This window comes from Centroberyx gerrardi, chromosome 4, assembly GCF_048128805.1.
Source record: "Centroberyx gerrardi isolate f3 chromosome 4, fCenGer3.hap1.cur.20231027, whole genome shotgun sequence".
In the NCBI taxonomy this organism is placed as follows: Eukaryota; Metazoa; Chordata; class Actinopteri; order Beryciformes; family Berycidae; genus Centroberyx; species Centroberyx gerrardi.
Window position 1 is genome coordinate 27,182,153 of NC_136000.1, and position 23,608 is coordinate 27,205,760.

At 44.4% G+C, this 23,608-nt stretch overlaps 3 protein-coding genes across 3 annotated transcripts; 2 read left to right on the forward strand and 1 right to left on the reverse strand.

Annotated features, from left to right (window-relative positions):
• The first annotated feature begins 128 nt into the window (after window positions 1-128).
• Window positions 129-8,704, forward strand: pla2g15 (phospholipase A2, group XV). Its single transcript, XM_071914011.2, has 7 exons — window positions 129-420; window positions 2,994-3,150; window positions 3,676-3,794; window positions 4,053-4,151; window positions 4,959-5,183; window positions 5,820-5,932; window positions 6,722-8,704. Exons 1-7 carry the CDS (start codon window positions 273-275, stop codon window positions 7,121-7,123), a joined length of 1,263 nt encoding a protein of 420 aa, XP_071770112.1. The 5' UTR covers window positions 129-272; the 3' UTR covers window positions 7,124-8,704.
• Window positions 8,705-9,090: 386 nt separating this feature from the next.
• Window positions 9,091-14,859, reverse strand: usb1 (U6 snRNA biogenesis 1). The gene is made up of 7 exons (XM_071914095.2): window positions 14,535-14,859; window positions 13,272-13,411; window positions 12,515-12,698; window positions 11,879-11,932; window positions 11,443-11,548; window positions 10,904-10,984; window positions 9,091-10,504 (listed from the first exon to the last, which is right to left on the reverse strand). Exons 1-7 carry the CDS (start codon window positions 14,708-14,710, stop codon window positions 10,397-10,399), a joined length of 849 nt encoding a protein of 282 aa, XP_071770196.1. The 5' UTR covers window positions 14,711-14,859; the 3' UTR covers window positions 9,091-10,396.
• Window positions 14,860-15,403: 544 nt separating this feature from the next.
• znf319b (zinc finger protein 319b) lies at window positions 15,404-22,925 on the forward strand. The gene is made up of 3 exons (XM_071914074.2): window positions 15,404-15,737; window positions 16,790-16,971; window positions 17,060-22,925. The coding sequence occupies exons 2-3, from the start codon at window positions 16,967-16,969 to the stop codon at window positions 18,924-18,926; spliced, it is 1,872 nt and encodes a 623-aa protein (XP_071770175.1). The 5' UTR covers window positions 15,404-15,737; window positions 16,790-16,966; the 3' UTR covers window positions 18,927-22,925.
• The last annotated feature ends 683 nt before the right edge of the window (window positions 22,926-23,608 follow it).

Sequence of the window (23,608 nt, forward strand, 5' to 3'; positions counted from 1 at the left end):
TCGACTACATCTGAGGTCGATTACTTGATTACTTCTGACTCGACTGTTTACGTTGTGATGCTGGGTGGATTGCTCTGTGCTCTGTTTTGAGCCTCGTGATCTTCCTCTTCTCCACTGGTCTTGGCCAACGACGGAGACGGGTGTTTTTATATGGTCGGGAAACAAGCGAGGGCTGCCTTTAGCGACTTGACAGCAAACCAGCAAACTCTGTTACATGTCTGCAGACACCGGGAAGGCAGCCGTGACCGTTTGGTTATGAGACATCGGGAGCTATGGCGAGTTGGCACCGGATAACCGCCTTCTCTTCGCTGCTCCAAGTCGGTTTGTTGCTGCTGTTGTCGGCTCGGAGCATCGGGAGACCGCTGGAGAAATGTCTCAACGGCAACTCCTGTCAGCCCCAAAGACCCCCCGTGGTCCTCAGTAAGTGTATTCCTCGTTCACATCGTTATTTTTAGTCTATCTACGCAACTCACAGTGTTTGTACTTGGTTGCTCTCGCATCTATTTCCAAGTAATTCCGATTCAGCAACTGATTGCCCACCTCAGCCAGCTCATCAGCTAGCCATAGGAGCCGCTCTGTCTTGTATGGAAAGGCGCCAGGCCAAACTCTATTCAAAATTGAGGCAGTTTAATATGGCCTTGCTTATCGGCAAAGGTACGTACCCTATAAAATAGGACTCCAAGGGGTTTTGAGTCGGTAGCCACTCTTCAGTTCGGTTTATAGATAAGCCCCCAAGCAGCACTTAATAAATAAATAATAAATAATATTTCAACTTTTACAATTGTTTGGCCTGGCATTCCCATTATCTTCGTCCACCAAAATACCCCGCGGTGGGCGGTAGCGAGCAGTGTGAAAAAGTTAAATTTTATGGAAATAAATGCAGCTCGGTGGATTATGTGTGTGCCGAGTTGAGAACGGGTTCCTGACGAACAGGTCTTGGGTCACATTTTAATGGGGGATGTACATTTGCCGGTAAGTGAGGCCACATTAAATTTCCATATTTCTGAATGGAATTTGGCGTAGCGTTCTTTCCATACAAGAACGCGTCACGTGTTGAGGCTTTTCATCAGCCAGACACAAGTAATGAGTACGTACTAGTATCGTGTATGTAGTACGTTAAGAGGTATTTGCGAGGAATTCACATTTCACTTATAGCTGTGTATCCTGCAACTTTTTCCGACGAGTTATTACTTTATTTCCCGGATGTGAGCTGTTTGGCTTGATTGTTTACAGTCAGAGCAGCTCGTCATATGACTGGAACAGAATGTGACCCTCCAACACTGCAGCCAGTTGCCCAATGGAAGTTCCTAATATAGTGAATAAGAAGCCATGCTCTCCACTTGTCTATACGTTGTTTTGACCATACAATACATCTCTATCATTTGCTTTTTTTTTTTTAATCTGCAAATTCTAGCCAATTCTCAGTTTACAACCCAACTCAGGTTTCACAACTTCAAAGATAATGTCAGTATCTCCTTGTATGATCCTTCTTCCACTTTTTCAATAAAAAGCCCTCTTATTTGCAGAATCCTTATCTTGTGTTTGGCCAAGTTACAACCACAGCCCATGTCTGTATACATGACTGTGTGATAGGAGTCTGTGTAGTTTGACCCATGGCTCTGCGGCTTCTAACTTGTGGTTAACAGCTTGTGTGTGTGTGTGTGTGTGTGTGTGTGAATATAGCGCCAGACATACTTTATTAGTATACTTGTGCATGTGTTGACACTTCTCAGCACATAATGTGAATACGTGATTCCAGAGCCTCACCAATACAGTCCCTCCCTGATTTGTGTTTTTTAGTTTTAAAAAATTCAAAGCCTGAAGAAATTCCCATCCATAGTATGCTTTAGCTCAGAGGTTCTTACATGTTTTCATGTCACTGATACCCAAATAGACACATATTAGGCCACAGACCCCCATTTGATAACATTTTGTCGCAGTAAGAGACCCCCTCCACCCCCTCCTAAGGGGAAGATTTTTTTTCTTGTTGATTTATTTAGTATTGAATTGTGTAATTGTTTACACTGTACACATGGAGATTATAGTGGTGAGAGTGAAACCTATGGTAACAATAATCAAATTAAATGATAGTGCCACGCTTGAAAAGAAACAAATGTTGAAATGAAAAGCATTGTTCCCCTGTTCTGCTGTTAATCAGTGAGTCAGACCTTAGTTTACAAATTCTCATTGTCCTCCCTATCTTAAGCTATTTGATGTTGTTGATCTATTTTGTTATTGGCCTATCTCTTCCTGCTGCTGTCCAAAGGTTGGGTTACGACCACCCACAAGTGGGTTACAGTATTGTTCTTGCTGAGGGTTTTCACTGGAAAATCTATTTTCTGTGTGAAACAGCTATGCTGCCATAACATGTCCCTGCAATTTAGGTTGAATAACATTTAAAAAGGTAGTGGATTAGAGTTTTAAAAGGGAAAGATTTTGTTAGATTACCCTAGAAAATGCCCCACAAAAATCAATTTAGGTCCAGAGATAAATGTGGGTCCCCCCCACATGTGTGTCTTTAATCAAATACAACTGGCTGGTCCTGTGGTTTAATGTATTGACGGGCCAGTAGGGGCAAACTTTAATCCTAATCTCTGCTATTGAACAAATCAAAGACAAAAGCCTGTGTTGGGCTTTTGTAAGGCCATTTTACATGGACAGAATCTAAATGGGCACCAGGCCTGTTACACAATGTAGATAACTGCATCAGGAAAATGAGTGTAGTCATTAATTATTGATAAAACTCCATCCATTGGCCTTGCCTGGAAATACTGCTAATGTATTGTGGTGTCTAGGGATGGTAAGCGTGAGATAATCACTTAACAGCAATGTATTACTGCCTTTGGCCTTACTTATGTAGGTTAATGTAGCCTTATTCATGTGATTCATGTTTACATTATTGGCAGTATCTCAAACTATGGGCTGGGACCCCAAAGTGTTGCTGCTGGTAGGTACCTTGCTGTTGTAACACTTTGTCCATATTGTTCTTGCAGTTCCGGGGGACCTGGGAAACCAGCTGGAGGCGAAGCTGGACAAGCCCAGTGTTGTGCATTACATCTGCTATAAGAAGACTGACACCTTCTTCACTCTGTGGCTCAACCTGGAGCTGCTGGTCCCTGTAGCCATAGACTGTTGGATAGACAACATTAGGTACGATGTGTGTGTGCCTGTTTGTATTGGTCTTTCTCCATTCATTCATCCATCCATCCAGTTATATGTCAGTTCAGGCAGCGGTGGCACCATTGCAAATCCCTGGAGGGGCTGTCTATGGGACATGGGTGTAGGTGGAAGGGTAGATGACCTGGTTGACATAGAGTGGAGTACACAGTTATCAGCCTACACTGAATAAACTAACCTTTGAATCCCCCACTTGTCAACAACATACCGAGGGAGAGAGAGAGAGCATTCCTTTGATGTCTCTATCAGCTAAATAAGACTTGCAAGTCAGATATTGAGTTTTTAGGTGCATCAAAAGCTGAAGTTAGTTGGATTTACAAGAGCACAGTTTGGGAAGTTGTTAGAAGAATGAGGTAGTGGGTAGTGGGAATATTTACCACCACTTTGGTACCACTAATGTGTCTGTTGCCTTGTAGCACGAAATGAAAGTGTATGGTTTAGAGTGTGCTTACCACATTGACACTGTGTGTGTATGTGTGTGCATGTGTGTGTGTATAGGCTGATCTACAACAAGACCACCCATACCACCTCGTCCCCGCCAGGCGTGGACATTCGCGTCCCAGGGTTCGGACAGACGTATTCAGTGGAATACCTGGACCCCAGTAAACGCAGTGTGGGTGAGTTGGAGGGCCCCAAAACCTAGTCACACACACACACACACATACACAAACACAGAGAACATGAGTGACTCGAATGAAGAAAAACTCTGGTCACATTATGAAAAGAATAATACCACACATGGATCACATTTTCACATTTGTCAGTGTTGATTTGTTGATGTCTTGGCTGAGGGACTGAAATTGATGATGCTCTGTTTTGACTGTGTGTGTGTGTGTGTGTGTGTGTGTGTGTGTGTGTGTGTGTGTTTCTCCTAGGCATGTATTTCTTTACTATAGTGCAGGCGCTGGTGGAGTGGGGTTACACCAGAGACGATGATGTCAGAGGAGCTCCCTACGATTGGAGGAAAGCTCCCAGTAAGAACACACACACACACACACACACACAGCCTTTACCTTGCCTTTACCCTAACAGTCACCCAGAAATGAACTCTATGAATGATTTTCCTCATCTTTCTATCTTTGTGATTCTTTTTGGTCCTCATAAGGATAGAAATACAAGGACACACACAGAGCTTACTAGCTGATGTTTGGATAAGCTGCCTTCATTCCTTTTTAAAGCCACTGGCACATTTACAGCGACGCTTGGCAGAAACAGAGTGACAGAGTGTGTTTCTGCTGCTATAGACAGATTTTTTAGTCAACATGTAAAGAATTCAAAGAATTGCTTAGTATTGTTTATTGTAAGGACTGCTAAGCATTTAGCCTGTCAGTCAATGTGGATGACATAGTGAGGTATGAAGAACAAAAATATAGGATGATGGTGATCATAAATGTTATCAATATTGTCCATTTACACAGGGTTGCCAGGGAACCATGGGAATTTTATAGGTGTATTCCAGACAGGGAAAGTCAGGGAATTTCAAATTATCTGGAGAAGTCCGGGAATATCAGGGAATTTTACAAATGGGTCACTTAACAGGAATATACCAGAATGTGTTTTCCAACTTGTTTCATACATTCATTGCATTAGATGGTGGTTTTCAGCCCAACTGTGAAACCAAACCAAATAAACAAATAAAATAAAAATATAAACAAACCAGGAAGGAATCAAATCTATAAGTCTGGGAAGTGCTCCAACTTAGGAATGTAAAGTCATGGAATTTCACATCAGCAATGGGAGACCTGTTCCCACATCTTTAATGTCTTGTCTCTCTCTTCCAGATGAGAATAAGGAGTATTTCCTGGCGCTGCAGCAGATGATTGAGGAGATGGCGGAGAAGGCCGGGGGGCCCGTGGTGCTGATCGCCCACAGCATGGGCAACATGTACACCCTCTACTTCCTCAACCAGCAGCCCCAGGCCTGGAAGGACCGATACATCAAAGCCTTCGTCTCCCTGGGCCCCCCCTGGGCCGGGGTGGCCAAGACCCTCCGCGTGGTCACCTCTGGTAAGAGATGGAGACGGGGTGGGTGGGTGGGGGGGTGCATGTGTGTGTGTGTAGGCCTAATATATGCCATTTGGAGGATTCAGATCTTTTGCTTGTATCAAGGCTGTTTGAATGGGGATGGTGCTGGGATGCAGAACTCACTGCCTGGAGCTGTGTGGGACTCTAAGAAGAAGAAATACAAGTCTGAGGAGTGTGTAGTTTACTGATGTCACGTTACATGATTTCTGGGTAATGAAGTCCTTCAAACGTTCAAAAATTCAAACAGTTAACTCTCGTTAAGTTGCCTAGTGAAGCTTTAAATGATGTGATTGCTTACTTGCTCTCACATCCAACCTAGATTTCTACATAAGTGCTCACCCAAAATTGCACAGGAGACAGTTACATCAGATCCTGTGTATTGGTAAATGCTTCTCTGCAGAATCAAACCCCTAACCCCGACATTACAAGGCACTATATGTCAACATGTGTTAGACACTCTCTGTGGTTAGCAGGCCTGTTCCTAAGTCCCCACATAACAGGAGAAGTATGTTTTAAAGAGTAACAAGGCGAGACCAAACTGGGTTTGGGTCCTGGGCTGAAAAGTTTCAGTTCAGTTTCAGTTCTCTTTCACCAGTTTCTGTCTCTCTCTGCCTGCAGGTGATAACAACCGTATCCCAGTGATCAGCCCTCTAAAGATTCGCTCCCAGCAGCGCTCTGCCGTCTCCACCATCTGGCTCTTCCCCTACGCCCACTCCTGGCCCAAAGATCAGGTCTGTGTGTGTCCACAAATTATTTCTCTCCTACCAAGAAGATGTATCCCTCCCTGCCTGCCTGTCTTTCTCTCTCTCTCTTTTTGTCACACTCAGTTTAACTTCTTTCTCTCTCCCATTCCCCTTATCCACCTCTCTCTCTCCTTCCCCAATCTTCAATAGCAGTCATCAGTTGATAGTTCCAAAAATGAAATTTAGCAGCAATCCTTCAGCCAACGCAAAATCAACAAGAACAAATACTGACAGATATTAGTACACACTAGGGTTTGACTGATAGGGGTTTTTCAAGGCCGAAAGCAATATGTCTGGATTGAAGCTGCCAATATTCAATCTTTTGAAATTTGACCATTTTCATGCCAGAAAAAATTACAAGGATTCAGTGATTTTTGCAGAATTTGATCCTTGTCAGGGTGGGAAAGCCTGACATTATTTAGACCATCATGGGACACTAAAACTCTCCATTGAAAGCCATACTGATGAAAGTCTTTTGGGTGGGTTAGCAGCTCCTTCAGGCAGGGTGAGACACGTTTCATTTCAGGTTTTACAGACTGTTGAGTAAAATCCTCCCACGCTACACTGATTTCTCCGGGCCAGTATCCAATTTATATTAAAAGACTAATATCATTGATGTGGATGAAGATTATTTCTGGTTAAAATGATTTAGTGCGTTGTATCTTTTTCTTCTTTAGCATTTGGTTTACCCCTGTTGGGGACACAAAACGCAATGAGTCGAAGCAACCCATAGAATCAAATAATTAAACGGTCATTTCTTTCCCAACCACACCCCAGGTTCTGATCCAGACGCCCACCACCAACTACACGGTGCTGGACTACAAGCGCTTCTTCTCGGACATCGGCTTCGAGGACGGCTGGCAGATGCGCGAGGACACGGAGCCGCTGGTGGCCGACCTCAGCCCCCCCGGTGTGGCCGTCCACTGCCTGTACGGCAGCGGCGTGGCCACCTCCGAGGCCTTCCAGTACTCCGACAAGTTCCCCGACGTGGAGCCCACGGTGGTGTTCGGGGACGGGGACGGGACGGTGAACCTGCAGAGTGCCACCCAGTGCCGCCGGTGGGTCGGGCGGCAGAAACAGCCCGTCACGCTGCTGGAGCTGCCGGGCAACGAACACGTGAACATGCTGCTGAACTTCACGACCGTGGCTTACATCAAGACCGTGCTGTTCCCGCCGTGACGCGCTCTCACACACACACACACACACACTACAACATTACAACGGACGGCTCTGCTACACACACACACACACACACACACACTACAACATTACAACGGACGGCTCTGTTACACACACACACACACACAGCCATGTGCAGGACAGACAGGACTGTCTCCTCTCTCATCCCTCTCTCTGAACCTTGACTGCTTTACTGTCCCCTTGTTCACTGATCAGGAAAAAGTTTAGTATTGAAATTTTGTCTTTTAAATTCAATTTTACAGCTGTAACGCCACAATATATGTTAATGTCAAATTGTTTACTGTTGAGCAGAACCAAAACAAAATGATTTTTATATGGTCTATTGGTGATTTTTAAAAGAATCCTAGATTTTACCTGCCTAATCCACATATGCTAGGATGGATACTGGATACATACTGCATCCAAGGTATATGTAATGGCAAAATCCAGGGATATATGTGCCACTGTTACCAGTCAAACTGAGATGTTTTTATTGATGTTACGAAGGAGACTTCTTGGCTTTAGGCTAAAGGCTAAAGCACACGTGTCTTTCTTGTCCAGTGCAGTAGGTCACACGTTGCAGTGCTTAGTATATCTTTATAGCTTTTAACAAAACTAATCAGGATGTTACCACAACGACTTGCTTCGTTTCCATGTGTCATTTGATTGCTAATCTTTTTTTATTATTATTGGTAGTGACCCTTTTGTTGATCATGTTTAATTTTGCATGCAGCCAAGCTGATGGCTGAATTCCTGATAATCCTGTGGCTTTCTTGTTTTTATTGTGCGGTCCATGTTAAGTGTCGAGTCGGGATGCTGAAGGACTTTCATCATACCTGGGATCAAGTAGTTGATGTTAGCTGTTTCAGGTCCATTCAGACTTATCAGGTATTTCAACAGTCTCAAGAAACAAAATTCACATTCTGCTCCAGAGATTTTTCCCCTTCTTAAATGGCCATATCAAATGCTAAATAAAAGTGAGGGGCTCTATTGACCCTCACTTTTATGCATCTCCGTACATTTTCCAGGGAAGACTCACCTGATCTTTCCCTGTCCCACATCCTCTGATCACATTACCTACACTCAACACGCAACTGCTGCTTACCTCTCTTTCTTGTTCAACTTATTTCACCCTGCACTCCTACCGTAGCTCCATCCAGTACAGAGGAGGAGTGTCCCATTCCCTCTCCTAGCCTGAAACTAGTGACATGGGTTTAACTACTGTTCTTTGCCCAGGTGTGGTTTGAACCAGGGGGCTGGACAGGCTGGATTTACACATGGATTACGCATGGATGATGGGACATTTAACACTTTTTAGTCTGATCTTTTCGTTCTTGTCCCTCCTGTTTAAACATGAAAAGTTCAGATCGGTGTCATGTAACGTTAAAAATCTAACTTTCTGTCCCTGTGGAAATGCAGCCAGAAGCCCTCCAACCTGACTGACTGTACTGTGCCATTCGCCCCTTGCCGGGCCAGACCAAGATGATATACTATAAATATCATAATTGCTGCGAACTATCATGAGCGGTGTGTCATGAACATGTGCTGCCTTCTATTGAGTAAAATGTTATTTAAAATATTGCATTTAGCCTTTGACTTTTCTTTGTTCGCTGCATCCCTCTGGATAACTGAACTTTAGTGGAAATGTGAAGGAAAACACAACCCCCTTGGCTGTATTGAATGACAACAAATCAGCTAGTGCATGTACATGGTGACTAAGAAGGCAAGATGCAACTTGGGGCAGGAAACACTGAGGTTTCAGTACCGATTATGTGTACAACTTCCCATCAGTGAGGTTTCCACACGTCACACTTTGAGATGTGCAGCTGCTCACACATGCATCGTCATTCTCGTTTCAGTTGTGAGGGTTTTTGAACCGAACCATTCTGAAGCCTAAATGCAGCATTGAGGATTATTATTGTAACTGTCCTATACATGCTTTCATAAAATCAAAAATAAGTAGTATAAAACTCTAAAAACAACTTTATTTACATGTAGAAAATTTGGAAACAGTGTTTTAGTAAAAATATATATCATCATCATATTGCTTTCCTCATTTTGGTGATTGAGGCTTGATTGTCATGCCACAGAATTGGAATGAGGGGGACAAGCATTCATATGTAAATCAATGTCCTTCAATAGTTATGCTGCAAGTACACTAAAAGAGAGAGAGATATTGGCCCGTTAGTCAACTTACTGTTAAGTGATGAGAACACAGACACCAAAATCATCCATGTGTCCCTGGTACATCATTGGCTCTGGTGCTCCATGCTAACACTTTAGCATACAATATAGCTGATGTAGTCAGCTATTATTGGAGTCAGTTATTTTTGGAACCATTTCAGATGAGCGACCATGTATTCATCCGCTGCACAGTGGTAGTTTAAAAGAGTTATTTTTATTTCATGTTTTTTGTCAACTTTATCAATCTCCAACACAAAACTGCCAGACATGGTCACATCTAATTTAAAATTACTTACCATTTAGCTTTAAAGCTGCTACAAGTTCTCATTTTCTCACTTTTGACATAATGCTAGTCACCTACTATCACTCAACATAGTGTAGCTAAAGTGTTAGCATGGAGCACTGGAGTGAGTAATCTACCAGGGTCACATGGATGATTTATGTTAAAGGTTTATGTTCTCGTCACTTAACAGGTAAGTTAAGCATCAGGCCAATCCCCCAAAAACTTGGAATATCCCTTTAAGGTTACCAAAGGCTGCTTGATGATGTCGTCATTGAAGTCAGTATTGCTATAGTATAGTTCATGAGACTCAGATAGGTGATAAGTCACTATAATCCTTTCAGTCAACACTTGATTGACAGTGTGTCTCAGGCATTGTTTGTGTATAAGTACACGATGCCCACTTCAAAAACATCCAAATTCTACAGCATCCAGTTTAGGCGTACTGACGACCTACTGTGATGACAGTGATACAGTAGGAAATGTACTTTCTCTCCATTCTTGTTCTATGGTCAGATCCCACTTTAAGGTCTGACTCGGCCCTTCTGGGCTATAAGGGGTCAGGAGTATAGGAGGGGGGAGAAGAAGAGGAGTAGGATGGAAGGAGGTTTCTGATTTCATATAGGAAGCAGAGGCTCTTCTCTAGTTCTATGGAGAAGCAGAAGGCCTTGTTCCTTGCTTTGCACTGCAGCTCATGACTTGACATGACAGATCTCGATGTGGCTTTTCAGGGTTTCATGTTTTTTTAGACACAAAACTCCTATTTAAATCAAATTCTGGCCCCATCATTCTCTTCATCATGTCAGGTTTTAGGGCTCCAGAGGGAAGCTGAAGGTCTTGTTTCCCGCTCTGCAGCGCAGCTCCTCGCAGTCCAGCCTCAGCAGAAAGGGCCCCTCCTCATGGTCATCCACTAGACTCTAAACAGTTCAAAGAAACAAACATTTCTTAACCGTGATAAGCCAATAAACTGTGTACAAAGTTGTCCAGGGTTTCAGTCCAAACTACTTTGATTAAGGCCAAGACAAACCAAGAGTGGACCTAGTTTGTCCAAGTCAAATCTGATTTGTGACCCATACGAAAACAGTAGGAAAATGATCCCAATTGACCTCATAATGATCGTCAGGAGTGTTTTTCAGCATAATACACAATATGCAAGAAAAAGATCTTAGGATTTAGACATCATTTTTTGAGATATTTGAAGTTAACGACAGTGACATGACGTTGCAGTAGAACTGAACACACTGTGACAGGTCAGGGTTAGGGGTCAGAGGTCAGAGGTGAATCCCAGGTTGGAAAGCAGAGGGATGTCCCAATACCTGCAGCTCCTGAAGACACTCCTTCATCTGCTCTCTCACGTCTCCAACACACCAGGCCAGACTCACATGGAAAGATGGATCCTAAGAGGGGAGAGGAGAATGACAGAGAGGTAGGAGAGGAGATGCAACAGGAAAGAGAGGCAAGTTATTGTAATAATGTGGTTATGATGATAAAATAACAGATATGAATGTGCACAGCTTCAGATTCTTGTGGTCGATTATTCTGTAGTTGCAATGACTGAAAAATGATTCAAAGTTAATTCATTTTTATGTGCTTGGTGTGTGTATTATAGGTATTATTAGGGATGCATTGTGTATTAGGCATAAGCAGAGTGTTCTTTATCTTTGTTTAATCTGATTTCAATACACTTAATATTGTTTACAGGCTAATTGATTTTCCTTTACAACTGAGAAACTTGGTCATAGCTCTTGTTTCATTCTTTATACTACAAAGCATGTGAGTGATGATTTTTTTTGGATACATCCCATATGATGTTGAGGCTGTCAGACACTGTGGTTATGATGAGTTGACCAGTAACCTTATAGAAAGTGTCCAGGCGAAACTCTGTCATAGTTCTGTCCACCACTCTGACCAGATCGAGCAACTGAGCATGCCCAGAAGACACTTCCATCCCCAGGAACGTCCTGTAGGAGACAGACAGACAAAAAGGTTACAGACACATAAAAAGGCAGCCAGACCATAAAGAAGTGACAGGGAATTAAAATAGAAACATAAATCATAGAAACAGGACAAACACACACAGGCATGTCAGGGTCCAAAATGATCCAAAGCAATTGTTTACTAGCCTTTAGCAGGTAGATGATATGAGAGAGAGAGAGAGAGAGAGAGAGAGAGAGAGAGAGAGAGAGAGAGAGAGAGAGAGAGAGAGAGAGAGAGAGAGAGAGAGAGAGAGAGAGAATATATCAATGATATGATATCTGGACCCAAGGAGTCTATAAGCATCTTGACTGTACCTGGTCCTCTCAGCATTACAATAGACCCTCAGTCTTCCTGCTGAGCACGCAAACCTGGCAACCACAAACACAATCAGTCAGTTTCCAGCTGGAAAAAACAATTCCACCATAATCAGCATCAGATGTCATTTTCATATCTCATTACTGCATACTTCTTTTACTATCCCACCCACTTCAATGCAACTAATGCCCCAGGCTGCTGCTATAAATGTGGTCTTAAATCAACTTGCCTGGTTCGACAAATATTATATAGTTATAATTACAGTTATACAGTCATAGCTTGGCAAAGACTGCAGGGTTCCTACACATTTTCAGTCTCAAAATTCCATAGATTTTCCAGACCTTCATTTCTTGGCCCTATTTGAAAATGTTTAGAGTTTGACACATGTGGTGTATACAGACAATGGTTGGGTAATATCACTGTCAACTAGGCCATATACAAGTGAAGATTATTAATCACGGTATGTGACAATATTTTTTCCAAACTTTCCCATACTTTTTGTACAAATTCCCAAACTTTCTAAAACCTGAAAATGATCAACTTCATTTTCCATACTTTCCAAGACTTTCTCACCATCCCACTTTAAATATGAACAAATCGTCCCCTGTATACAGGCGATGGGTAGATGAACTAACTTCTTGCAGCGGGCCAGGCCGGCCCGGAGGCTCTGTGTGAAGGGCTGGATCCAGTGGTGCCTCAGCACCACCGTCTGAGACAGGCTGAGGTGGAACTCCTCCTGCTGGTTCAAAGCCACACCATGCGCCCCTGCTGCCGACAGCAGCTCCTCCAACAGCTCCCCAAACTCCTCCTCAGGATGGTCTGATGTGGAGAGGAGAGAGAGAGGGAGAGGGAGTGAGAACGATAGAGAGAAAAGAGATTTTTGTGGAGAGAGAGAGAGAGAGAGAGTGTGAGAGAGAGATAAATAGAGAAAGAGAGAGACTGTGTGTGTGTGTGTGTGTGTGTGTGTTTGTGTCTGCTATGGGAAGGAAAAACTGCCAAAATAAGTTGTACTTATACTGCAAACTATATATATATATATATATATATATATAACACAAATGCGTACTCCAATCTGTCAACTTGAAAATGCATGCGTGTGCGATATTATTTGATGTATTTTGCAGTTGCAAATGCACAAAATACATTTTGCATACGCATGCATATGATGAGCTATGATCAATATTTCCTTTTGTGAATCATTAAAAACATCTGCAGCCATTTTGGCACTGACCTCCCACAGGAAATCAGCATGTGCAAATAGCTACAACTGCAAAATACATCACAAGTTTCCAAATTGTATCGCACACACATGCACTTTGCTCACATCTTATAACACAAGTACAACTTATTGTGGCAGGTGTTTTTTCCCATAGTACTCTGTGTAGGTCTTACATGGGAAATAGACATAGGTGGCCCAGTTCCCTCTCTCATGTTGGAAGGAGCGGATGCGTCCGCCGTGAAGAGAGCTGTCCTCCGTCTGTGGGTCCGCCTCCTCTGGGAACATGGCCAACAGGCAGCCCGGGACAGGCAGCCTGACGGAAACACGGCCCAATCAGAGCGGTACATTTCATTTATAGTATGTATTTATATAGTGGGGTAAATTATGATAATAGGAAGCATGTGGTATTTTTATAATATGCAGCACTTGGTTTGGTTTGAGTGTGTTAGGGTCCTATGGAAGATATCACAAGATTCACTTTATAAAATAGGCCACTAACAGGATATTTTTAGTGGATGATGCCCTGGGTTTAAATGAACCTTTGAGGGTGAATGGACAGTGCAACAGTTTTCTGCACTACTGACAGCGGTTGGTCAGTTTAAATTTGAAAAAGGGGATTTCCTGGAAATAAAAGAGGATGCATGTTATAATTTGTGTACACAGGCACCATCATGACAGTACAGCTCCTGTATCAAGAAAAAACTGATAGAACATGTTGGTCAGGCTATAAACTGCAGTGAAAGAGATCAACTGTGAAGTGATGAGCGGGCATAAAGTCTGAGAAATAATAAAATACAGCTTGAATACTGTGGATGTACCCAAGAATTCCACAGCAGCAACTTCCCCCTCAAATCACTCCTAGCTTGAGATGGCCAGACAAGACATATACTGGTGTATCACTGGATTTGGGTTAGAATCAAATTAAGCTTACTACAGCTATATAGGCCAGGAGCTCTCAGACGTTTTCAAGTCACAAACCTCCACATCTTTGTTGTTGTTGATTTAGTATTGAACTGTACAACTGTCTAGTGTCTACACTGTAGGTAAGAAGAGAACAGTGGTGAGAGTGGAACCTAGCATTAGAATAGTCAGTTTTATATATTCTCTGGATAGGATAATTTCTACTCAATTAAATAACAGAGAGATAAAACTACTCCTCATTTTGCTGTGGACCCCCTAAAGAACCCCTGGGTGTCCCCCCGGACCCCAGTTTGGGAACCACTGCTCTGAACTATATACAGCTAGCTAGCTGGGCTTACAGCGTTTTACTTTTTGAGTGAGTGCTCTTCATTTCTCCATGCCGTCTCTAGGGAGCCATACTATTCCCCACAGCCAAAGCAAGTCAGACACGCAGATACACAGACACACAGATACACAGACACACAGATACACAGACACACAGATACACAGATACACAGACACACAGACACACACACCTTGTTTTGGGGACCTGCTCCTCTGCTTTGAGCTTCTTCCTCGCCGAGCTGTCATCGTTACCACCGTCTTCCTCTTGGCAGCTTCTTGGGCGTCTTTTGCTTTTATCAGTCGACGCTGCCGCTTCACTCTCGGTCTCCTTTTCCTCCTCTGAACTGCTGCTGTAGCCAACCAGCATCCTGCAGCACGCGGGGTGTCACAATATGTCAAGGATAGACATCAATTATACATAAAAAATATATATAAATTAAGAAAAATCAATAAAACTCTATGTAAATGACTTATTCACAACAGAAAAAAGAGAGGTGACTGCTCGTTTGCAAAATTAATTCCCCGGCAGGGTCGACCAATCAGCGGCGTGCGTTGCTTCGAATTCTACGCTTCCGATATAAACAACCTGTTGTAATCATAATTTATGTCCCACTGAAACAACGTCCCCGACGCTAATGAGTTCCACTTCAGAGCTGTCCCACCATAATATGTAAAGTACATGTGCATAGTTTTGAGGGTGAACAGTGAAATCGGAGGTATTCCTTACTACCCGGCTGAAATGGTCACATACTTGATTCATTCGATTTATTCAAAATGCAATTATAATGTGGCATCCTTTACAAACGATGATAGGTTTTAGCTGTCTTGTGGGAGATGTCATTATTTTTAGTCACAAGTATGACTGATAAACAGTCAGTGCGGCATTTTACTCTTGAGTTTCATCGAGAAGACAAGGAATGCGTGGTAAAAAGTGTGATAAATGAGTACATTTTTGCCGGAGTGTTTGATAAAAGCCGTCCATAGCGGGTTCCGGGTGTGTTGTGAGCATGCCAATTAACTCTTGGTTTATTCATGTTCCCGTGCGCGGGCAGGGGCTCAGAAGCTAGCCGATAGCCAGCTAGCAATTTATAACAAAATTATTGTCTTTTAACCAGCCGAGAGAATGGCATAGCTGTCAAATGGTTGTACGTGTAAACCGATAGCGTTTAGGGGGGCGGTTTGGAATATTGCAGGAGAATTTCGCCCATTTTAATGACCCAGAAATCCTGTATTTTTCGGCCCCTGGAGCCATAGCGCTCGAACAAGAGAGCATCCGAGAACCGTCTGCGGATGTGAAGAAGGGACGTATTTTGGGGCCTAGCTACCTACGACGAAGTGGCATTTTAGGGGGAAATTTTCAGAGCCTTTAAATAACCTGTTACTGGACGCTCTAGGTATGTATAAAATCGCATTTCTTATCACTGTGTATACGCACCAGTCGCTCTAGCACACATTTCGCTGCTGGGTTGCTAATATTATTTTTTCCCGTAGCTAGCTTGCTAACGTTAGCTATTTTCTGCGCCTAGCTGGCTACGTTAGCAAGTAGCTGGGCTAGCTGGCTAACTCATCCTGGTTTCAATGATCCCTTGCCTGTAGATGAATATGATGCGCAGACGCTGACTTCCACTTTTCACCGCGAATCGTTGAGCATTTGGGTTTCTGCATTGGAAGGGGTGGAACTACTTAACTAATATGATGCTGATTAAAAATGTACGACTTAATCGCCAGTGTGGATGCTAACCAATGTTGACTCGCTATGTATTGGTGCGCTGACGGATGTTGCAGAGATTCAAATAAGGCACTGTACACAACAGATCGTTGTACAAAAACAAGTGTCATCGAGTTGGATGCTTACAGAAGTGTCAATAGTCCTAATCAATGGGAAGTTGTTCAGATTCCTCCGATCCTCTTGTACATGACTTCAAGGCATCTGAATGATGTATGTGTTTGATGTAAACAGATGTTTTGATGATCGGTGTCGCTGGTGTGTCACTCACATTTTAGTTTCGCTCGGATCTGCTTTAATAGCATTTTTGAAATCGTGCTTTTGGGACGTTTTTATGAGGGAGACAATCCGCACACTGGCATTCAGCTGCTTGAAATCTTGTATTGATGCGTGTTCTAAACGATATGACTGACCCACAATGTTCATGGCTATTTTTCTGCTGAATTCCCACAAAAAGAAGTCTTAATGGGATGTAGAAGTGAAAAACAAAATCGCGGATGTAGCAAGATGGATCTCAGAAAATTGAAATATATTTTGCTAACCAAATATCTCCTGTGGCCAGGAGGTTGTCTCTCAGTAAATGTTGGAGCTCCGGCAAAACGCTGGAGCCATCAGTTCAAAACCAAAGCAACTTTGATGGTTTGTTACTGAATGTCTTATTGCACGTTGACATTTTGACTGACTGTGGCTGTCTTTGTTTTTTCTTTTTTTCCCATACAGATACCATTTGAAGACTGAGAATTGAGGTGAATGTAGTGGACTTTCCTCCACCACCTCACGCACCTGCGATCTCTACACAGCTGTTCTCCTCTGCGCATCGCTGTTTCAGTCATAAAATCGTCCATCACGGCCCCCTCAACAAGCATCTTTGCCAGTTCTTCAGTGCAACTGATTGAAATGGAGTGAGTTTTTTGTCCTTTCCTCTTCACACACCCTGAAGCCTTTACCCCATTAGTCAAAATATCTCCCAATCTCCCTTTCTCACCCTAGTTGGGCCACACCAGCTGCCAAACTGAATCCCTACACCCGAGCCCGCATGACAGAGGCCTGGCAGCAACATGCTGTCGCTCCACCTCCGGTCGTCCACACCATCCCTCCGGGAGCTGAGAATGCGTTGGGCTGTGCCGTGTATGGCATCGTCCTGCAGCCGGACCCTCCGTCTCTACAGCAGCAGCAGCAGCAGCAGACCCAGCACGGCCAGCACGGCCAACAACATGGTGGCCAGCAGCACGGAGGAGGGCAGCACAGTCAGCAGCAGCACCCCGCCCAGGCCCAGCAGCCTTCCCTACAGGTAGGAACCGAAGGAGGGCACAAGTGTGGGGCCTGTGGGCACGATATCTCCCACCTGGCCAACCCACACGAGCACCAGTGCATGGTCAGTCAGGACAGGTCGTTCCAGTGCACCCAGTGCATGAAGATCTTCCACCAGGCGACAGACCTGCTGGAGCACCAGTGTGTTCAAGTGGAGCAGAAGCCCTTTGTGTGCGGGGTGTGTAAGATGGGCTTCTCCCTGCTCACCTCTCTTGCCCAGCACCACACATCCCATAACAGCACCAACCCAATGAAGTGCTCGATCTGTGAGAAGACCTACCGACCCGGTTCCTCTGGCAACGCCACGCCCACTTCCTCAGCAACCAATCCCCAGCAGCCTAACGGTGATGGGGCATCGACCAGCAGCAGCTCTTCCACCCTGCCCTTCCCCTCGGCCAGAGACCGGCCGTACAAATGCTCCGTCTGCCAGAAGGGCTTCAAGCACCTGTCGGAGCTCACCCGTCACGAGAGGGTGCACACAGGAGAGAAGCCCTTCAAGTGCGACACGTGCGACAAGGCCTTCAGCCAGTCGTCTCATCTAGCGCACCACCAGCGGACGCACAGCAACGAACGGCCCTTCAAGTGCGCTGTGTGCGAGAAGAGTTTCAAGCACCGCTCGCACCTAGTTCGCCACATGTATGCCCACTCTGGGGAGCACTTGTTCAAATGCAACTTATGCGAGCTGCACTTCAAGGAGTCGTCTGAGCTCCTCCACCATCCCTGCCACCCGCAGGGTGCCCGCCCCTTCCGCTGCGCAACTTGTGGCAAGGGTTTCAAGCGTCCCTCTGACCTGCGGCAGCACGAGCGCACGCACTCGGAAGAGCGTCCCTTCCATTGTGATGAGTGCCAGATGAGTTTCAAGCAGCAGTACGCGTTAGTGCGCCACCGACGCACACACAAGGACCCTACCGACCGGCCGTTCAAATGCAACCTGTGCGACAAGGGCTTCATGCAGCCCTCTCACCTGCTCTACCACCAGCACGTCCACGGCATGGACAATCTGTTCAAGTGCGCCTCATGCCAGAAGGAGTTCAGCCAGTCAGGAGAGCTGCTCAGACACAAGTGCGGCGAGTCGTCCAACAGCTCGCCCGACAAGCCGTATAAGTGTGACGTGTGCGGCAAGGGCTACAAGAAGAGCTCGACGCTACAGCGTCACCAGAACTCCCACTGCCAGGAGAAGCCCCTGAAGTGCTCGCTCTGCGACCGCCGCTTCCTCTCCTCCTCTGAATTCGTCCAGCATCGCTGCGACCCGTCGCGCGAGAAGCCGCTGAAGTGCCCCGACTGTGAGAAACGTTTCAAGTACTCGTCGGATCTGAACCGCCACCGGCGCGTGCACACGGGGGAGAAGCCGTACAAGTGTGCCAACTGCAACAAGGGCTTCAAGCAGCGGGAGCACCTGACCAAACACCAGAGCACTCACTCCAGAGAGGGCCAGTTCAAGTGTGTGTGGTGCGGCGAGCGCTTCAGCGACTTGGGCTCCCTGCAGGATCACACCGTGCAGCACACGGCCGAGGGAGGTGGCTACCCCGTGCCCCCCTGCATATAGGTCCGCTAGTGAATTCCTCCATTTTGTCTGGAGACGGGCCTAAACTGACCCTTCCCCTCAGACGCACTGTCCCCTGAATCCCCTGTCCTCCTGTCTATCCCTTGCAGGCTACTCACTCAACCTAACTTTCTCCACATTTGCAGGACAGTCCTGGCTGTTGTTAATCCATTCACTCCCAGCAGTCTCATTGCTCTACTAACCCGCCTGAAGCCTAGTATTCCCCCCTTCCCTTCCCTGTCCTTTCCTGATCCCGAGGCAGCCTTCCCTCCTCGCTACCTGCGTTATCTTTTCTCTCCCACTTCTTCCCCTTTTTAAGCCTGTTACCTCCCCCTTTCCCCAGCACCCACTCTGTCAGTTGATGGCAGTGAGGTTTAATTTAAAGGGGCAACACGCGACTCCCTGTCATCAATCATACTTACTGCCAACCAAATCTGACTGTTGTGCACAGAAGCAGGTTGATCTAGCAAATACCTATATCCTCCCTAACTTCCCCTCCTTATGGACCAACCCCCTCCTTCAGAAGAGCAAAAGAATCAAAAATGTCACATCAGCCTCCATTCATTGTCTCGACAAAACCAAACAGCCGTCACTTTTGTGTTTTGTAAATAAAGTTTGGCAGTAAGTATGCAAAAGAGAATTAAACTGACCAACCAGAGACCGTCTTGACTATCCGATGGAGGGGGGATTATTCCCTCTTTCTTTCCCCTTTCTAGCCCTCTTTCTCTCTCATGACATCCCTCCCCCTCTCCTCAATTTCTCTCTCCATCCCACATCCCATCCTCTCTCTCTCTCTTTCTCTCTCTCTCTCCATCCTTCCTTTCTTTTGCTACCTCCCTTTCCTTCTCCCTCCCTACTCCCTCCCTCAGGATATCAGGACTGTTTTCATCAGCGTCTCCAGTGCTAACAGCCTCTCGTTGTTTAGGATCGAAGGCTAAAGTTTGACTAACCCTAACACACTCACACACACACGCACGTGTTTCTTTGGTCAGGCAGAGGGTGACCAGTTTCATATCCCTTCAGTAATACCGAAACAGTGTATACATACAGACTCTTTTGGCCTGACACCTCGTGTCCTTCCTTCCTTCTGCCCCCCCGCATCCCCCCTCCCCTCACCCCCTCATCTGGGTTTTAGTATTTTTATGCTTTTTATGTATGAAGTACCCAGTATGCTCCTCAGCTTAGAAATGTTCATGTTTTTTATTATCTCATGTGAGGGGAAAGGGTGGGTGGGGGGGGTTGTAATTGTGCTATTGTGAAATGATTCCGATGATAAAAATGTCTGTGAGTGTATGTGGATGTTGATGTGGGCCACGGTGACCGTGGCCGCTCTAGTTTGTACCAAAACACCAGTATAAAAACAGCACCCTATCCCAAAGGTGTGGAGACTAACCAACCAGCCGAACTCATCATCGTTTAACAAACCCTTACGGTCGACAGCAATCTCACCCGTCAATATAGACATATATAGAAATATATATTTCACACTAATGTACCCGTCTATTCCCGCAGAGGTCAGTGCTGTTAGACTGTGTGTCCCGAACATGTCTGAGTTCGACCATTACACATCCTCTCTCAGCCTGTACATAGTACGGATGTGTGACTCTATACATACCAGTTCAGTTGGAAATGTCAAAATTTGTCTTTCTTAAAAAAAACAAAAAACTGTATCGATTTGACTGTTTTTGTATTCTTGCTACTTTTTACCATGTGAGATGTTTTGACAAATGCTTTCTTGTTGTTTTTTGTAGTCCATGTAGTGATTGTATCGGTATGTTGCAGGGAATCTCAAAGAGCACCCTGTGTGTGTGTGTGTGTGTGTGTGTGTGAGCGTGCGTGCGTGTGTGTGTGATGCTCTCCCTTTCTGAGGCGGAGAGAGAAGAATGAACATGGTATTCTGTCAAACAGGGAAAATCCAGACTGAAGAGAATTGTATTAGAAAATGTAAGCTGCGCCTTTTTTATTTACTAACCTTTTCGGTCTGTCGGACAACTGTTTTTGCGGGATGAGCCTGCATCTTATGTTCAATTATGTTCTGTTTTTTTTTTAAGAAAATATTAAGACTGTGTTTTCTCGCTAACATGTCACATTGGGTTTGACGTTCTGTCTGTCGGGGCGGGTTCATACCAGAGGCCCCTCCTCTCTGAATGCTATGAGATTCTAGTTACTCTCAAGAAGCCTGGAACACCAGTCGGTTCACATGTCGGTCATGATGTCCATTGTTCCTTGTTCCGTTCTTCTGTTCTGTTTTTTTTGGCAAGTAGAGCTTTTCAAGGGGAGCCGTTCCCTCCCACTACCCCCCCCCACCCCCTCCCCTACCTTTGAGTGGTGTATTTGACTCATGGTTTGAGTGCAGTATTGAAAAGTATTTAATAAGACTGGAGGAGGCAAGGAGATCGAAGTAACATTTGTGATTCTGGCTTTTTTATAACTTTTTTTTTTATTTTGGCCTTAAAGTGAGGCTAGGGTCTGCCTCCATTTTTCGATTGCTCTCCTCTTCCTCCTCTGCTCTCTGTCTCTGTCCATCGTCGTCATCACAATGCGAGGTCAGACGGCTGTTCTCGTCAGTTGTCTTCTTAGTTGATTTTTTCCCCCAAAAAATGTGGCATTAAATAACACCAGACAACAGTTGGGACTTTAAGTGAGAAAAAAGTACTGTATATGTTTTTTTTTATGTTTTCACATTTGTGTTTATATTAATTTTTTTTTTAATTAATATTCTTTCAATTGATATGAATATCTATATTCTTGGAGGGAGAGACCAGGGCCTTGGGGTAGGTCGGGGTTAAAGACTTGGCAGATCGATTAATGAACTGGAAATCGAATGAGCTCTAATTCACTCATCTGTCAAGAGGTGTGCTCAGCTTTCCACGATGTGGAATTACTTTTTATTTAAGGCCAAACAAAAAATACTGAAGGGTGGTGGTGGTGATTATTTTACTGTGATGTCAAGGATGTGATCAGGACAGGACAACCCCCCCCACCCCCCACCCCCCTTAAAGAAAATCAGTTAATTAATGAGGGCGGGTCACAAATCTCCATTAGCAACGTGTCAGACAGAATCATTTTTATTTGCTGAGTACTAGTTCACAAGGACTTTGACTTGGTTCATTGGTGCTGGCGTATTATGAGAGCTGCATAATGAAAGCAGACACCCTGGGTGCAGGACAGAACTTAACGGGACCTCACATGCAGTGCAGACAGGACGCACTGTAAGACAGTAGACTTGACATATATACAATAGACATATACCTTCAAAAACCAAAGAACTGTTCAAGCCCAGCAGCACTGGCAACAGTAGTGAGGGGGATAGCGAGTCCGGTTGTGTGTTTATCGGGTCACGTTTTAAGTAGGCGGAACAAGTAAAGGACCAATTTTGAGGAATTGGTAGCGAGTGGAAGGGAGTGCTGCACTTAAGAAAATGTCACATCCTGATAAATGCTGAAAAAAAAAAAATCATATCCCATAACCAACAGGCATTTATGGAGGGTGTGAAGCGGGAGAATATCCCCTTTTTATAAGCACAAATGATTAAATCCACCCCTCAGCTTTTAAATGGAAAAGTCAGTTTTAGGCAACAGTTGACCTCTCCCACCATCCTGTCCCCCTCTCTTTTTAAGTTCCGACGAATCGCCCGGTTCCTTTTTTTATTTTTTTTAACAGTTTTTTCCCCCCTCGCTTGCCCGTCAGACCCTGGTGTCTCTTGCTCTCTGCATGCTTGCTGTGTTAGCTCCTGTATTCTCTCCCGTGGGAACTGGTGCTCTCCCCCCCCCCCGCCCTCCTCCTCCCCTCCCTCACAGCACTGTTCCCTCCTATAGCTTTTTCAAATTGTACTGTAGTTATGTGAATGATGTAGTTCAAACAAAAAAAAAAGAAAGAAAAGAAAAAAACATTGTGGCGACGTACAGTATGTGTACATTCATGCTAAGATTATCTGTATGTATGTAGCATTCAATTACACACAGCACTAACAAATAAAACTTTTTTTCATTTATAAAGTTACATGTGTTGTGTTTGATTATTCAAGCAGAAATTCACACTAGAGGCAAACCCATGACCAAATATAGAGTTTCTCCAAAAGCTAGAGCCAAGGTCTTTTTTTATAAATTTGAAATTGTTTACTGATATATTTTTCTTTTCACTCAGAAGTCAGCAGAATCCATTGCCATTTTTATAATTTGTTTTAAAGCCCACTTTCATTCTATGGCATTTCAGTGTGACTAATGTATTTTATTTATATGCTTTTTGAAATGTCTTGCAATTTTTAGGACTGTTTAGATTGTTAACTGTTATGTTACATTTTTTCTTTTACCCTTGTGAAGCGCTTTGTAGCAAACCGATTTTAGGTGCTAAATAAATAAAGTTGACTTTGCTGACTGACCAACTAACCGACTGTTGCAAAACTGAAAGGACACTTATCTGTTTATGGACACATTTTCTGTTTTGTTGTGTTATGCAACAGTGGTAGCACTACTATGAAATAAAGTTAATTTAGGAAAAAAAGGTCACCCAAATACGCCTTGAGTCACAAACTTCCTGTCTCATTAAATGTCAGTGAGAGAAAGCGTGATGACCCTTCCCCATGAACACACTGACATGCTCACTGACTTCCCAAATTAGAGTGGAATGGGCATCGTGAACAAAATTTTGCAGTTCTGCTAAAATATACTCTATTGCCAATGCGT

Bases quoted from the DNA above. Each gene is read 5' to 3' on its own strand.
- pla2g15 (XM_071914011.2), top strand. From the start codon at position 273: ATGGCGAGTTGGCACCGGATAACCGCCTTCTCTTCGCTGCTCCAAGTC. The intron at 421-2,993 runs GTAAGTGTATTC...TTGTTCTTGCAG, and splicing joins AAGACCCCCCGTGGTCCTCA to TTCCGGGGGACCTGGGAAAC. The intron at 3,795-4,052 runs GTGAGTTGGAGG...TGTTTCTCCTAG, and splicing joins CCCCAGTAAACGCAGTGTGG to GCATGTATTTCTTTACTATA.
- usb1 (XM_071914095.2), bottom strand. From the start codon at position 14,710: ATGCTGGTTGGCTACAGCAGCAGTTCAGAGGAGGAAAAGGAGACCGAG. The intron at 13,412-14,534 runs GTGTGTGTGTCT...TGTTTCCGTCAG, and splicing joins GAGCAGGTCCCCAAAACAAG to GCTGCCTGTCCCGGGCTGCC. The intron at 12,699-13,271 runs GTAAGACCTACA...TCTCCACATCAG, and splicing joins CACCTATGTCTATTTCCCAT to ACCATCCTGAGGAGGAGTTT.